General features: G+C 36.3%; 2 protein-coding genes across 2 annotated transcripts; both read right to left on the reverse strand.

Moving 5' to 3' along the window:
• Nucleotides 1-523: 523 nt before the first annotated feature.
• LOC756973 (bis(5'-nucleosyl)-tetraphosphatase [asymmetrical]-like) lies at nucleotides 524-2401 on the reverse strand. Its single transcript, XM_001197111.4, has 2 exons — nucleotides 2066-2401; nucleotides 524-1546 (listed from the first exon to the last, which is right to left on the reverse strand). The coding sequence occupies exons 1-2, from the start codon at nucleotides 2181-2183 to the stop codon at nucleotides 1242-1244; spliced, it is 423 nt and encodes a 140-aa protein (XP_001197111.1). The 5' UTR covers nucleotides 2184-2401; the 3' UTR covers nucleotides 524-1241.
• Nucleotides 2402-2888: 487 nt separating this feature from the next.
• Nucleotides 2889-12486, reverse strand: LOC115920631 (GTP-binding protein 10-like). Its single transcript, XM_030976881.1, has 9 exons — nucleotides 12365-12486; nucleotides 8618-8823; nucleotides 7983-8074; nucleotides 7493-7637; nucleotides 7149-7222; nucleotides 6685-6737; nucleotides 6159-6344; nucleotides 5418-5535; nucleotides 2889-4547 (listed from the first exon to the last, which is right to left on the reverse strand). Exons 1-9 carry the CDS (start codon nucleotides 12422-12424, stop codon nucleotides 4306-4308), a joined length of 1176 nt encoding a protein of 391 aa, XP_030832741.1. The 5' UTR covers nucleotides 12425-12486; the 3' UTR covers nucleotides 2889-4305.
• Between the last annotated feature and the right edge of the window lie 654 nt (nucleotides 12487-13140).

Here is a 13140-nt window from a genome sequence, read left to right on the forward strand (position 1 = left end):
TTTTATCTTCCTTTTTCAATGCAGTAGGTATGTTCCACAAGTGTGGGGTAACTGACCGCACAATTCTTTGGAAACAAAGATTAACCCATTGCCTATTGTAATTTGTAACTAGGTACCTCCTGCATTGAAGCCTATGGGAATTATAGAACTCCGTAGTCGATGGGTTAACAGGGAAAGGAGCATTTTTTTTAAAGTTGCAAAATAAAGCCTGTACTATCTAAAGAATCATGTTCATACATTACATTCAGAATAGTAAACCATTTAGTCAAAATACTTTGGAAAAAATATATGCTTAATTAAATATTCTTTACAAAAATAAGATCATAATTTAATGAATTAATGTAAAAGGGGGTACCTTCCATAAATTCCAGAAAAGTCATATGTTTTGAGCCAGAAGAGGATTAACTTCGTGTTGAAGTATACCAGTTAACAATCTCTTTACTCAATCAGACAAACTTTCCATTATAGTACAAACAGAAGACACTTATTGACTTTACAACACATCAACAGGTAGCAAAGATTCATTGACGAAAATATATTATTTACCTCAAATATAGCATTAGAAAATGACACACCGCTATATTATCATTGTTTTGACAAGTTCAATGCATTCCCAAACAGGTCATACAAACATCACATATATATATATTATGTAATGTTATATTTATTATTTGTTCGTTCTTCTTTTTTCTCAACAGCACCTGAAATACAGGAGCTATGTGCAGTTGGTGAACTAATTTGCACCCTAGACACTTAATTTAATGTGAAATATGGGTACTTTAACATGAAGTATTGTCAAAAGACAAAGTATAGTGTTTTTTTTATCTTGATGAACTATAGACAAGAGATATTTATTCTAAATTAATTCCAAGTTAACTAATACTTTTTTAAATATTTAATATTTGCTGAAAAAAAGAAAACACAAAAAACTGTTACATTTCCAATCAGGATTACTTAGAACATGACACTGGATACTGAACAGCGAGACCTTGAGCTCAAAGAGCTCAAACTTCCCTTCCACTCCCAGGCCAAACATTTTGAACACTTTCATTGGAAACCACTTGATGGAAGCAGATCTGTCAATCATAAAATTACAGTGTATTCTCAGTGGTCAATATAACATCTACGGTATGGATAATTGGATATCCACTCAATGTGTAAATCTCCATGATGTCCCAAGATAAGTTGTCTTTAACTTAAGTTTAGGTTCAAGACTATATCAGACTTGGCTGATATGCACATCAGCTTTGTAAATGTTTATGTGCATCCCGTAACACCTTTTCCATATCGCTGTATCCTGACAGCCGACAGGCTTCCTCCAAGTCGCACCACTTGAAATCCTGATGCTCATTGGACAATTTCACCCCTGCATTAGGATCCTTCAGCTCAGCTAGCCAATAGACAACCTCCTTTGGTCTATTCCTGACAATGTAATTGAGAGTGCTCTTGAAGTCTGTAACTGTGAGCTGATCATTGGTATAGCCCGCTTCTTCCTCCGTCTCTCTCAGAGCTGCGATACGGTAATCCTCTCCTGGATCCAGATGGCCTGAACAATGGAAATAAGGAATTGATTATGGTAATTTTATAACAATCTTGGGCTTTTCTCCCATTTACAAAAAACAATAACAAAAACAAAGAGTAAAAAAAAACATCTGAAAATAGAGATTAAAATTTACCAGAATTGGAAATATATTCTTATGTAGTTAATTCACAGATGTTTATTGCTCCGAAACTAAAAAAATGTTTCAGATCTAGTTCAAGAGTACGATGAATATGAATTGTGATAATTTCAAACAAATTTCTTGTCACCATCTTAACCTTTGAAGACTAAGTTAGTAAAAACAATAAGCGGTATTAAAGGCCTGCATTGTTGCTAGGTCAGACATAGCCTTAAAAAAGTAGTCATTCAAATTAATGATGAGCAACCTTTTTTCCTTTTCTTTGTCTATTTAAAAAAAAATTAGAAATGTGCACATTGGAACGTAGGCCTACACTAAAATAAATGCATGGGACTGAAGTGTAAAAATTTGTTTACTGCTTTCGAAAATTATCTAGCTACCATTACCTTTGGGTGGTGTCCAGTGATGTTTTCCATATGATGTTTGGAGCAGTAAGTATTCAATTCCTATTTGGAGTCTTCTAAATATAATAAGCCCTCCTGCTCGAAGCATTTCTGAACTCATTGTTAATTTTGATCTTCACTTGACTCGAGCAGACAGCCAATGATACCATCCAAGTTAAATCGGATATAAAATTATAAGAACACACCTTGGGGGTTCCCCGTTTTATAAAAGTCATGCCGCGGCGGTAAACTCGCATTTTCTGCGGCAAAATACACGTAGCTCCCTCCTCCATCCGAGTTATATTTCCCTACTCGGCACCTTCTTTTCTCACATTTCACTTTTTTTCAGGATCTTATTTTTTATTTTGCACCCCTTATATCCGGTTTACAATTCACAACTTTAAAAAATGGGGGAAACATTCATACGTGCTCAGTCAATTTTCTTCCTCCCATAACATCGTCTTATACAGACTTTGTTTAATTTTACTTCCTTGTTGTTCAACAGTCAAATTTATTGTTTTGTTTTTTTGTTTTGTTTAACGTTTCCCTAGAAAGTACCTAGTCCCTTTGCTATGTTCTACATGCTGTGTAGATATTTTTTTTATTCATCATTTGCACAAGTGATCATCATAAAAAGCTAAAAATGTGGTTATTGCACAACTTTGGTTGCTCAAATATGGCAGCAAAGGTTGCCATTAGATAATAGAGCATAAGCAGAGATCCTCATTTACTGGTGACCATACAGTTATGTATGTAAGGTTTCTAGAAGTATAGACACACAACAAATGCACAGCATCACCATTGCAAAGTTTATTTTCAAAGCATTATATAATATATTTAATTCATACATTTCAAGTTTTGACACAAGTATACAAAGTTTATTGACATATGTACTTCCTTTTCCTTATTTAATTTTTTCATGTATGAAATGGCAATATTAAAACTCAACTTTTATTCATAAAGACATTTTAATATTCATAATCTGACTCAATGCTAAATTTGATACATTGATGCATTATTGTTTCTATTTTATTTTTTTAGGGTGGGGGGGGGGGGGGGGGGGCTAACTTAAAATTCCATAATTGTTGAAAGAAGGCATATATCTTTCACATAGAGGAAACGTGGTAAAAATTAGTCAGATGTTATACATATAGCAGAAGTATTATGAAATATAATTGCTCAAAGAGCATATTGGAGTATGTTGCATGCTCACCGACACAGAGAAATAGATTGCAAATCAATATACAAGCAATTCTCTTGTTTAGTTGCCCTAGAATAAAAACCACAATCAAAGAGAGTTACTGCTGTAATTTCACAAACAGTGTCTGTTCCCCAAGAAACATGGTACTTGAGTATCTTCTAGTACAGTTGTATGTTAATTATCCAACACAGAGAAATGATTAGCAGATTCATCAATCAGTTTTATCGTTATTGTCCTCTGATGCATGTCTATTCAGGAAATGGTCTGAATTAACGGAAACAGGCGCGATAGCTCAGTCGGTAGAGCAGTGGTCTCGTAATCCGGTGACCAGGGTTTAAAACCAAGGCGATGCGCTAGTGCCCTTTGGTAAGGCATTAATCCTCATTACCAGGTCCCTCGGACAGGACCTAAAGCCGTCGATCATCTGGTTGCTTACTTACAAGCATTTATGCTTTCTTAGCAGTCAGGTAAAATACCACCACCAAAAAACATGTCCTTGTTGCATCCTAGGGGGTAGTGATTAAAAAAAAAAAAAAAAGCAATTTTGCAGGTTGAAAATGTTGTGGAAGAGTTTTCTGAAGTCCCCACACTTGGTATTTGCACTAGCCTAGCACCAAGGGTATCATTCCTTTTTGAGAACCCTTGTGTCACACATCGCACCAAAGGGAGTTTGAACATTTTATAATCTCTGCCCTCCCACGGTTGGTGCTTCATCTGGCCCTCCTGGACCAGTACAGACTTGGCTCCAGACACGATGTGACAGCCAACCAACTGAGCCAGTCAATAGCAAAAGTTTTGACATATTGCATATTTGGATAAACTGATTCTCATCAAAATCATCGTCCTCTTTAACTTTTTCATATTTCTTATTCTTTGGGAATTGAATTGAACATTGCACAGAGATCCTGTATTAGAACATAGGCCAGTACGATCTGTACGGGACCTGGGTTGTCATATGTCGCCATCTCCGGGCAGGGGGTGGTACAGGCACCAATTCGGCGACGCCTACCGGTAGACCAATGAAAAGATTGGATGACCTGCCTCATAATACTCCAGTAGTTGCTCTCCTTCCAACATCACCCTCCGACTCTTCTTCAACAGTTCTCTCTTTCTCATAATGTTCATCAATCACTTCCCGAACTCTGCTTTTTAATCTATCTAGTCCTTCTCCGTCTTTGGCAGAGATGGGGATGATGTCTTCAAAAGAGATTGGCTTTCTGACTTCTCCATTCTCCTCAGTGGTGCCTTCTACCATATCAGGATGACTGTGCGATGTTTCAGTGTCTGGTAAAGAATGAGATGGAAATAGGAGAGAAATTGTTTAAGTGCATAATAATCAGTATCTATCCTCCTTGTTCCTCCTTGCGAGATAGTTTTGCCAAGCTATCTAGTTACATGCCCGAACCACAGCATCACTGGCTTGCAAGACAATTACAAGACTCAGTAATGTCCTTGAATGACATTCTTATTCATATTTTTTTTTAAACCAGACACAGATGAAATGTGCATTCTGTGAATAACTGTTAGATTACTGTGCGATTATATGGTTCACAGGACTTCACATATTCCTGTAAACTGTATTTCTCAGGGTATGTAGCAAAAGGTGTAACAGAAGGACTTTTCCCAATCAGTGATTGCACTCAAGATCACATTTTATTACAATTATCTCACATTTCTTTGGTGACAATTTTGAAAGCCCTCTGTGTATAGACATAACAAATACCGGTAGGTACCGTAGTAATAATGGATATATGTGAAGAGTAAGTGTAGCACTGCTTCTGCTACTGTCTTTAAGATCTGGGGGGGGGTGTTTCACAAAGATACAAAGTCAAACTGAACTCTAAGTTGGACTTAAAAATTATGGAGAGCCATTTGTAGCCCTAAAAACAAATATATTAAAAATCTAAAAATCAAGTATTTAAAATTTTTGATGAATTTCACATCGAGAACATAAAATCTTCTTGATAATAGAAAATATGAATGATTTTAATCAACATTTTGTGCCTTTTAAAACAACTTTTTACAAAATATTTTCAAAGATGCGAACGCCTTTCCATAATTGTTAAGTCCAACTTAAAGATAAGTTCAACTTAGGATCTTTGTGAAACACCCCCATGCTCCTGTTATCAGATGTGAAATAGAAATTACACTTACTGTTCTGGATGGCTTCTAATGTTTCCTGGAGTAACTCATCTGCTCCTTCCATGTCTAGTTTATTCAGTGCTAGGATCGCTGGCTTTTCTACTAGTTCAGACTTGTACAGCTCCAATTCCTGCATGCAAAATAAGTAAGTTAACATTGAAATAGTGAGAATACTACAAAATTCATGATTTATTTAGAGTTCAATTTATGTTTGTGGAAGAAAAAAAAAATTCAATACATGTCCAAGATCTTGGGCATCACTGGCTGTGGAGGACTTGTCTGGACCTCTGCAAAGTCCAAGGAGTCATTGGATGCATTACGTTGACCTCTGCCAATTTCTGTTCTCATCCCTTCATTGCAATCCGTAGGTCTATTCTCCCGTTTAGTGACCTGGTTGTCACATTAGCGTGACATATGCCACCTTACTCCACAGATTGAGCATATCATTTTCAAACATTTTCCAGTTTATTCTTTAACCTACAGTAGCTTCAAATACTTCCAGGACTATAAGCCTTGAGGCAGTTTGAGGATAAATGTTTACCGGTATGCGGATTTCACTAACAATGCTTTGAAGTACTTGGCACATACAACAAAAACAATGTATCATCTGCTGAGAGCCAGGAGGGGCTTAAATGCATAAAAGTACATGTGTGTGAGTTACTCCCTTCTGGCTCTTGGCAGAGAATATGTTAAATTAATTGAGCAGGTACACAAAAACTCTCTGTAGAATATTCACAATAAAAAATATCATACCTTGTTTAGGATGTTTATTGTCTCAAAAGCATTCCTATAAGCATGTCTGGGTGAGAGCTGAAAGCCATGGACGTCAACGACAAAGAGAAGGAGTTTGGTGCGTTCAACATGACGGAGGAATCGGTGTCCCATTCCCATATTCTGATGGGAGCCCTCTATCAGACCGGGAAGGTCAGCCATACTGATCTAGGGAGACATGTGTGAAGTAATAGAGAACATTCAGAATTGTGAGCAAAGATATTACAGGACAACATGCTTAAAATAGAACATAATTTTGACAAAAAAACGAAGTGGCACTTCTATTTTCATGTGAAAAAGTAAAATATTTGCAATTTTTTTCTTCAAAAACAAAAATTATAAATCATAAAAAAGTAAAGGGTGCATATTTTGTGTAGATTTGTGCAAGAATTACACTAGTTTTGCCTAAATGAGAAACTTAAGTAACTGCTACAATCACAATGTATGGGAGAATCAAACTACACATATAATGGAAAGTTGGAACAAAACAAGTCAAAGACAAAATTACCTGCCGTTTATCACCATATTCCACAATTCCAACCTGTGGTCGTATGGTAGTGACTGCATGGTAGAGGGATAAGGCAAATATGCTGTTAACATTATCATAAAACCAAGGTATTGGATTTTCAACAACTAAAAATTAAGATAAACTGATACAGTATACGAAAAAAAATAACTAGGATTTTTTTTCATGATAGAAATCACTTTCAAGGATACTTATGTTTACTGAAATATGCGAAACAAGTGTAAGAAAATCCATACATGTAAATACAAAAGTGATATGGAAAAAGGAAAATACTTTGAATGTAATGCTGATTATAGAGCAAAATTTGTATCAAGATGATTAATACACTTTGTACACTTTGATTCTTGAAGTCATTAATTATTGGGTAACATTACAAAAAAATACAAAATGATTTCATCCCGTACTTCAATCGAGAAAGGTACAACAATAAATGCTAAACACCTTACATGGATAATCAGCTATCTTTGGCTCAGTCCTCGAAACAGCTTTCAAAAGAGTTGATTTGCCAGCATTGGGGAAGCTAGGAGAAAAGAATAATTAATTAATTTCATAAATTAACTGTCAATATCTCTTTTTTTGTCATGCCGATGAATATGAGCCTTTATTTTGACTCATAAATCCTACATGTAAGAGGACAGAATATAAAACAAATACCGGTCCATGTATATATTCATTGGTTATAAGGAGTATCCATTCTATTGTTATTTTTGTTATAAACACAATTTACATTTGTACTGATATTCAAGTAACATGATGCCATGCATTGTTTACATTGAATTCAGATACTTACCCAACAAATCCAACATCAGCAATCAGTTTCAAAATGAGTTTAAAGCTGCCTTTGGTTCCTTTAGCTCCACTCCATTCATTCTTTTGCTTCCCACCTTCCCCACCTCTAGCAACTAAGACCTTGTCTCCAACTTTGTTCAAATCTCCTGCAGAAAGAGAAAATATTTAACGCTAGTGTTCAGTGATTAGTAGTAATCAGTCAACAACAAAACAATTAAGGCCTTGTTATAGAACATACAACACACATTTATAGATCATATACCATACGTTTTCTAAAAGAGCAGTGTTTTAGGCAAGATATTGGGTCCTGACACAGAACCAAGGAGGAAAACATTAAAAACATTAATTTAGTGATAGAACTTAGGATTGAGACCAAGAGCAAGAAATACAAAAACTCAGACAAGGATTACCGGCCTGGTATGGCTACATCCCTGACAGGTAAATGGCCTTGATACTGTGACAGGTTTGCCAACAATCATAAATACTCTTACCCAGTAACCGATTGTTATCATCTGTAACACACACCCCAGGAGGCACCTTGATGATCAAATCTCTTCCTTTTACACCTTGAAGAATCCGGGCTCTAAAAGTTGAAATGAACAGACATCAGAATTAATTTACTGAAATAAATCTAGGTGTCATACAAAAACTAATAATAATACTTCCATTGGTCGGGGTAATCATTAAATGTAGTTTAGGCTTCTGAAGTCGCAACCTCAAAATTATTATATTAGGCAATCTTTCTTCTACTCCTGTAGATTTCTTGAGCCAAGTCATTCTTCACAGTTTCTGTGTGAAGAATCACTTGGCTCGAGAGACACTCAAAATCTCTATGAAGTATTGCTAGGCTTGAGAAAGTCAACAAGTTGAAATGAAAGCTATGCTTCTGAGTTTTAAGGTTGGAAGAGGCCCAAACTACATATTTCAAATGAGAGATGCACATTGGTTCATCTCATGCCAATACATCAATATAATGAACTTATCATTATTATCATTTGTATAATTAGGGAGACATTTCCCTGGTATATATTGCAACAGATAATGTTCAGGTGTATGTTTAAAATGAAATTGGGAAATGGAAAGTCATATTGAAGACAAGGGCAGGGTATAAACTATAAAGGCTTACTTGCTGTTGTCTCCTGGCCCGGCAATATAACGCTGTTCCCTTTTGGAAGACTTCACATTTTTCAGCGTTTCATCAGGCAAAGCCTGGACATATACGTCACCACCACTCCCTCCGATTCCACCAAACTTGGGATGGCCTTGCCCTCCACCTCCTCCCCTGGCATAGATGCGGACTTGATCAATGAACCTGTGTCGGTTTTTTCCAGCCTGTCATTGAGAAGAAAAAAATCCAGAATCCATAAACTGTGAAATAAATATTAAACACAAGGACTGGCTTTTATGTCGTTTACATAAGCATCGAGCTTAGTTTCTGATGTTTTGATTGATTGCAGTCTTGAGTTCTGGTTATGATGAAAAATGAATTCTTGGAGAGTCAAAACCTTTTTTTTTTTTAAATTTAAAAAGTAGACATCGGCCAAAATAATTGTTGATAAATATTAAAATGTACAACAGTTGCTACAAGATATGCAAAGAAAGCTGTGAAAACATAGGAATTCCTCTTTTTAAATGAGCATAAATATGAAAAGATGCCTCTTTAATCTAACTCCCAAAGTTATATTATTGACGACGATGATGATGATGGTGATGATGATGATGATGATGATGATGATGATGATGCTAATACTAATTAATCTGATAATGACGATGAAGACGATAACAATAATAACAATAGTGATAATAAATAATAGGCCTAATAATAATTTTAATAATATGATGAATATGAATATGAATAAATCTAGTCCAGCAGACTAGATCTATAATAATTCATACAGAAATGTATTGAATAAATTGAATATTCACGAATTGGATTATTAATAACATTTTCTTTCTTTTCCTCTTTTTTTTCATTATCAATATTTCATCCTGATCATCCTCGCTTTATTTTCTTCATTCATTGTTTCTGGATTGAGCAGATGATTGATCACCTTGTCGTTGAATGGTTCAATACTCGATACTCAATATGCATTAGCATTGACTCTCTATGCTTTGCTGGAGTGGATAGACCAGGGAAATGTCATATCTCCCTCGATCTTTATTACTGAAGCGATCCACGGCGAGACGGCCCGGTGGCCAAAGCCGCCCCGCCTAGTACCGACTCAGAAAATGTTAAAGTATAACTTTAGTTCTTGAAGTGTAGAAAACGAAGATAAATCAAAGTCACTAAAACAAATTCTTGATTGGAGTTGAAGATTTATTGAAATAAACGTAGAATTAATAAAATCACGAAGTTCATGTTTTGGGGCTGGGCAACCCAATTGAAGCAAATTAGCAACTCATGTCGGTATCGTAACGGAAAAGGGGTCCCGCTCCAGAGACGCAACTCGGTTTTTATCCCCCCGAACTGACACGCCTCGTCCTCCCAAAAATTGAGGCGTGTCACACAGACGCTTTGCGTAATATCAATCCACCCATAATTAGTTTCCGTATTAAAAGGTCCTATATTTCTTGGCGAATTTACCCCCTCGGATATAAGGCGCTCCGGATGATCCGCATCTCTATTCCTCACATACTTCTTTCACGCACCCACCTGTGTCTCTTACATTCTAATCTTTCAAACAAGAGATGCAAATCACCCGGAGACCCAACAACCCTGGAAATTAATTCAATAAATATAAAAAAGGATAAATGTTGCTATGTCCGTCCACACTAGCGAGCCCACATGCTTCTGGCTATTACACACCTGTAATCCTCACTTCCTCTCTCATTCTATTTCGATAGTGTGAACAGAGCCGGCAACAAGGAAAAACCCTTCCAATTGTAATACAAATCTATTTCCCAAATTTGCCTAATTAAATTTAAGTCAACTGTGGCGACACGCCCAGCGACACCTAATCCAATCGGCCAAGCCGAAAAAGTAGAGCCAAAATTAAGAGCGCAACGTCTCGGAACAGGTGTTAAAAATAGCATACAAGGAATTCACCATGTATTAGGCAGTTCAGGTGATTTTTTTTTTGTAGGAGATAGGGGGTGATTTCAATATCATTTTAAAGATCACATTTTTATTTACACAATGCACTTTGAGTTGTTCAATTTGGACCAACGGTTCCAGAGATACGGATTTTTAAAATAATTTTCAGAACCATATTGATGAGGACAAAAGATCAAAAGGTCTAACCTATTATAATTGTATTGAAGTCAATTAAACCTGTGTTTAAGCAGTGGCACCATTGTTTTCAGAAGTTTGTGATTTGTTAAGCCTCATAATAGTCATATCTCTTCAATGCGATGACCAAACTCGCTGAAATTTGGCAGATATATTCAGTGATGTTTGGCAAATATGAAATTTAATATCTTTACACAGCACCATAATAAAATATGCAAATTTATGCAAATTTATGCAAATTTCCATGTTTTTGTCATCATATTGTTATAAAAGGTAAATAAAAACCCTTTGAATCTAAACTTTTACCAAATGATCTTGTCTATTTATTTCTTTCTTTTCTCTCTCTCTCTCTCTCTCTCTCACACACACACACACACGCACGCTTTCTCCCTCTCTCTCTCTCTGTTTCTTTTTTTCTCTGTTTCTTTTTTTCTCTCTTTCTCTCTCTATTTCTTTCTTTCTTTCTTTCTCGGTCTTTCTCTCTCGGTCTTTCTCTCCTAGTCTCTCTCTCTCTCACACACGCACGCACACACACACACACACAAAAGGATGAGGTGACAAATCGTCTATGTAGTCTATACTTGCAGCAATCTTGCAGTAAATGAACAGTTTTTTCGAAAAAATATTGTTACTTTACCCCAAAATATAACCAATTCATGTTAGACTATTACAATATTTATTCCACATATTAAAATAAATATCACAATTATCAATAAAATACGACATACAATGAACAAAAATTGAAAAAACAAGTCAATCAAGTCACAAACGGGTCTGAATTCTAAGACTACGAAATGGTCTCGACGTCACTCACACAGCTGTTTCATTCACGTACACACTATGTACACGCATCACGCGTCGCATCGTCAAAATCAGTTCGTGCAATTTTCAAAAACTGCAATCATATTATCATATCTACCATAAGATCTACTCATCATCATTATATGAAACTTTCAGGAAAGAAGGTAAGATGTTTAATTTTGTTAATTACGGAGTTGTAAGTTAATTGAAAAACTCCTTCCATCTGAATTTCATCACATTGTCGGCAGATTTGAGCAAAACCATCTACTACGATGGCTATTCAACGTACAACTCACTTCCGATGTGCATCGATAATTGTCGAAGAGAAATGACGTCATATTTTATTGTTTTAACCAATCAGAAGGCGGGGAAATCCGAAATAAACCGAGTGTTTTTTTTCGGCAGAACCACGAAAGCTCACGAAAGTGTGGCCGAAAGCGCGCTCACCCTGATGTATGTGGATTCGTATAGGGAGCTGAAATGCGCACTTGCGTACGTGAATAAGAAGTTGTCCCCATCGCGAAGGTCTAAACTGAACTGCCTACATGTATGTTTGTAAACATAGTTCTAGCGAAATCTACCAGGAATTTGCCTTGTACATGTACGTCAATGAACCTTTGAGGAAAACGTAAACACGAGAATATCCATATCATTACATTACGATGAGCAGCCCAATCCATACCATCCATGCATTGCTCACAAAATTGTTAACGTATGGGACTACGACTAAGACTGAGCTGAACTGGCTAGTACTAGAATAGGGACAATCGGACGGTTTCGGACCCCGAAATCAAGACATGCTTAAACATTTGCAAATTTGTGTTCAATATAAAAGATACTTACCTGAAATCTCCCCTTGATCTTGTTGGAAACTAACAGAAATCTCGTTAAAAAAACCATCATGTGAGTCAGTTTTTCAGATAACTTTTCTGTAACGGTGTCTTCAAGTCGATAAACAATAATAAATGAAACGAAAAATAATAGAATCGAGATGGCCGAATGTAGAATTAGAGGGGAAAATAGCTGAATATGAATAAACAAATTCAGCCCATAACATTGATAAAATTGGATACATATCAAAAGTAAAGCAGTTTCAACTATAACCTATAGTACAAGGATATATTTGACTGTCAGGGCGTCATTTCAGCAAACCATCATAAAAATACAAGTTAATAATAAATTCATACCAAAAATAAATAAATGATTTTTAAAAAGATCGAGTACCCTACACGTTCGCCCACATCCCTTTAAAAGTTTGAAACACTTTCTAAAATTAATACACACCTTTCAATGGATTGTCAGCGAACTTGGACGGTTTCCTGAAACTACGCAAGTCCACCACTACCCCCCCCCCCCCCAACTGCTCAATGTAGGCTACCCACCTATCTATGATATTCCAGATATTTTATAAACCCTTTAAAAAATTCTCAGGAGTCCAAGAGACTGGAGAGAGAGAGGAAAAAAAAAGTTTCTACCTGATTTAAATATTTTAGCCTCCCCCCCCCCCCCCCACTTTGAAAACCGGTCCACGGGGCCTGCATGTAACATGTAAGAGTAGTGATGATGCGGACCCCCCCCCCCCCCCTCCATACACACATACAAAAAAGAAGCTCCTGGCC

This window comes from Strongylocentrotus purpuratus, unplaced genomic scaffold (assembly GCF_000002235.5).
Source record: "Strongylocentrotus purpuratus isolate Spur 01 unplaced genomic scaffold, Spur_5.0 spur5_scaffold_9, whole genome shotgun sequence".
NCBI lineage: Eukaryota > Metazoa > Echinodermata > Echinoidea > Camarodonta > Strongylocentrotidae > Strongylocentrotus > Strongylocentrotus purpuratus.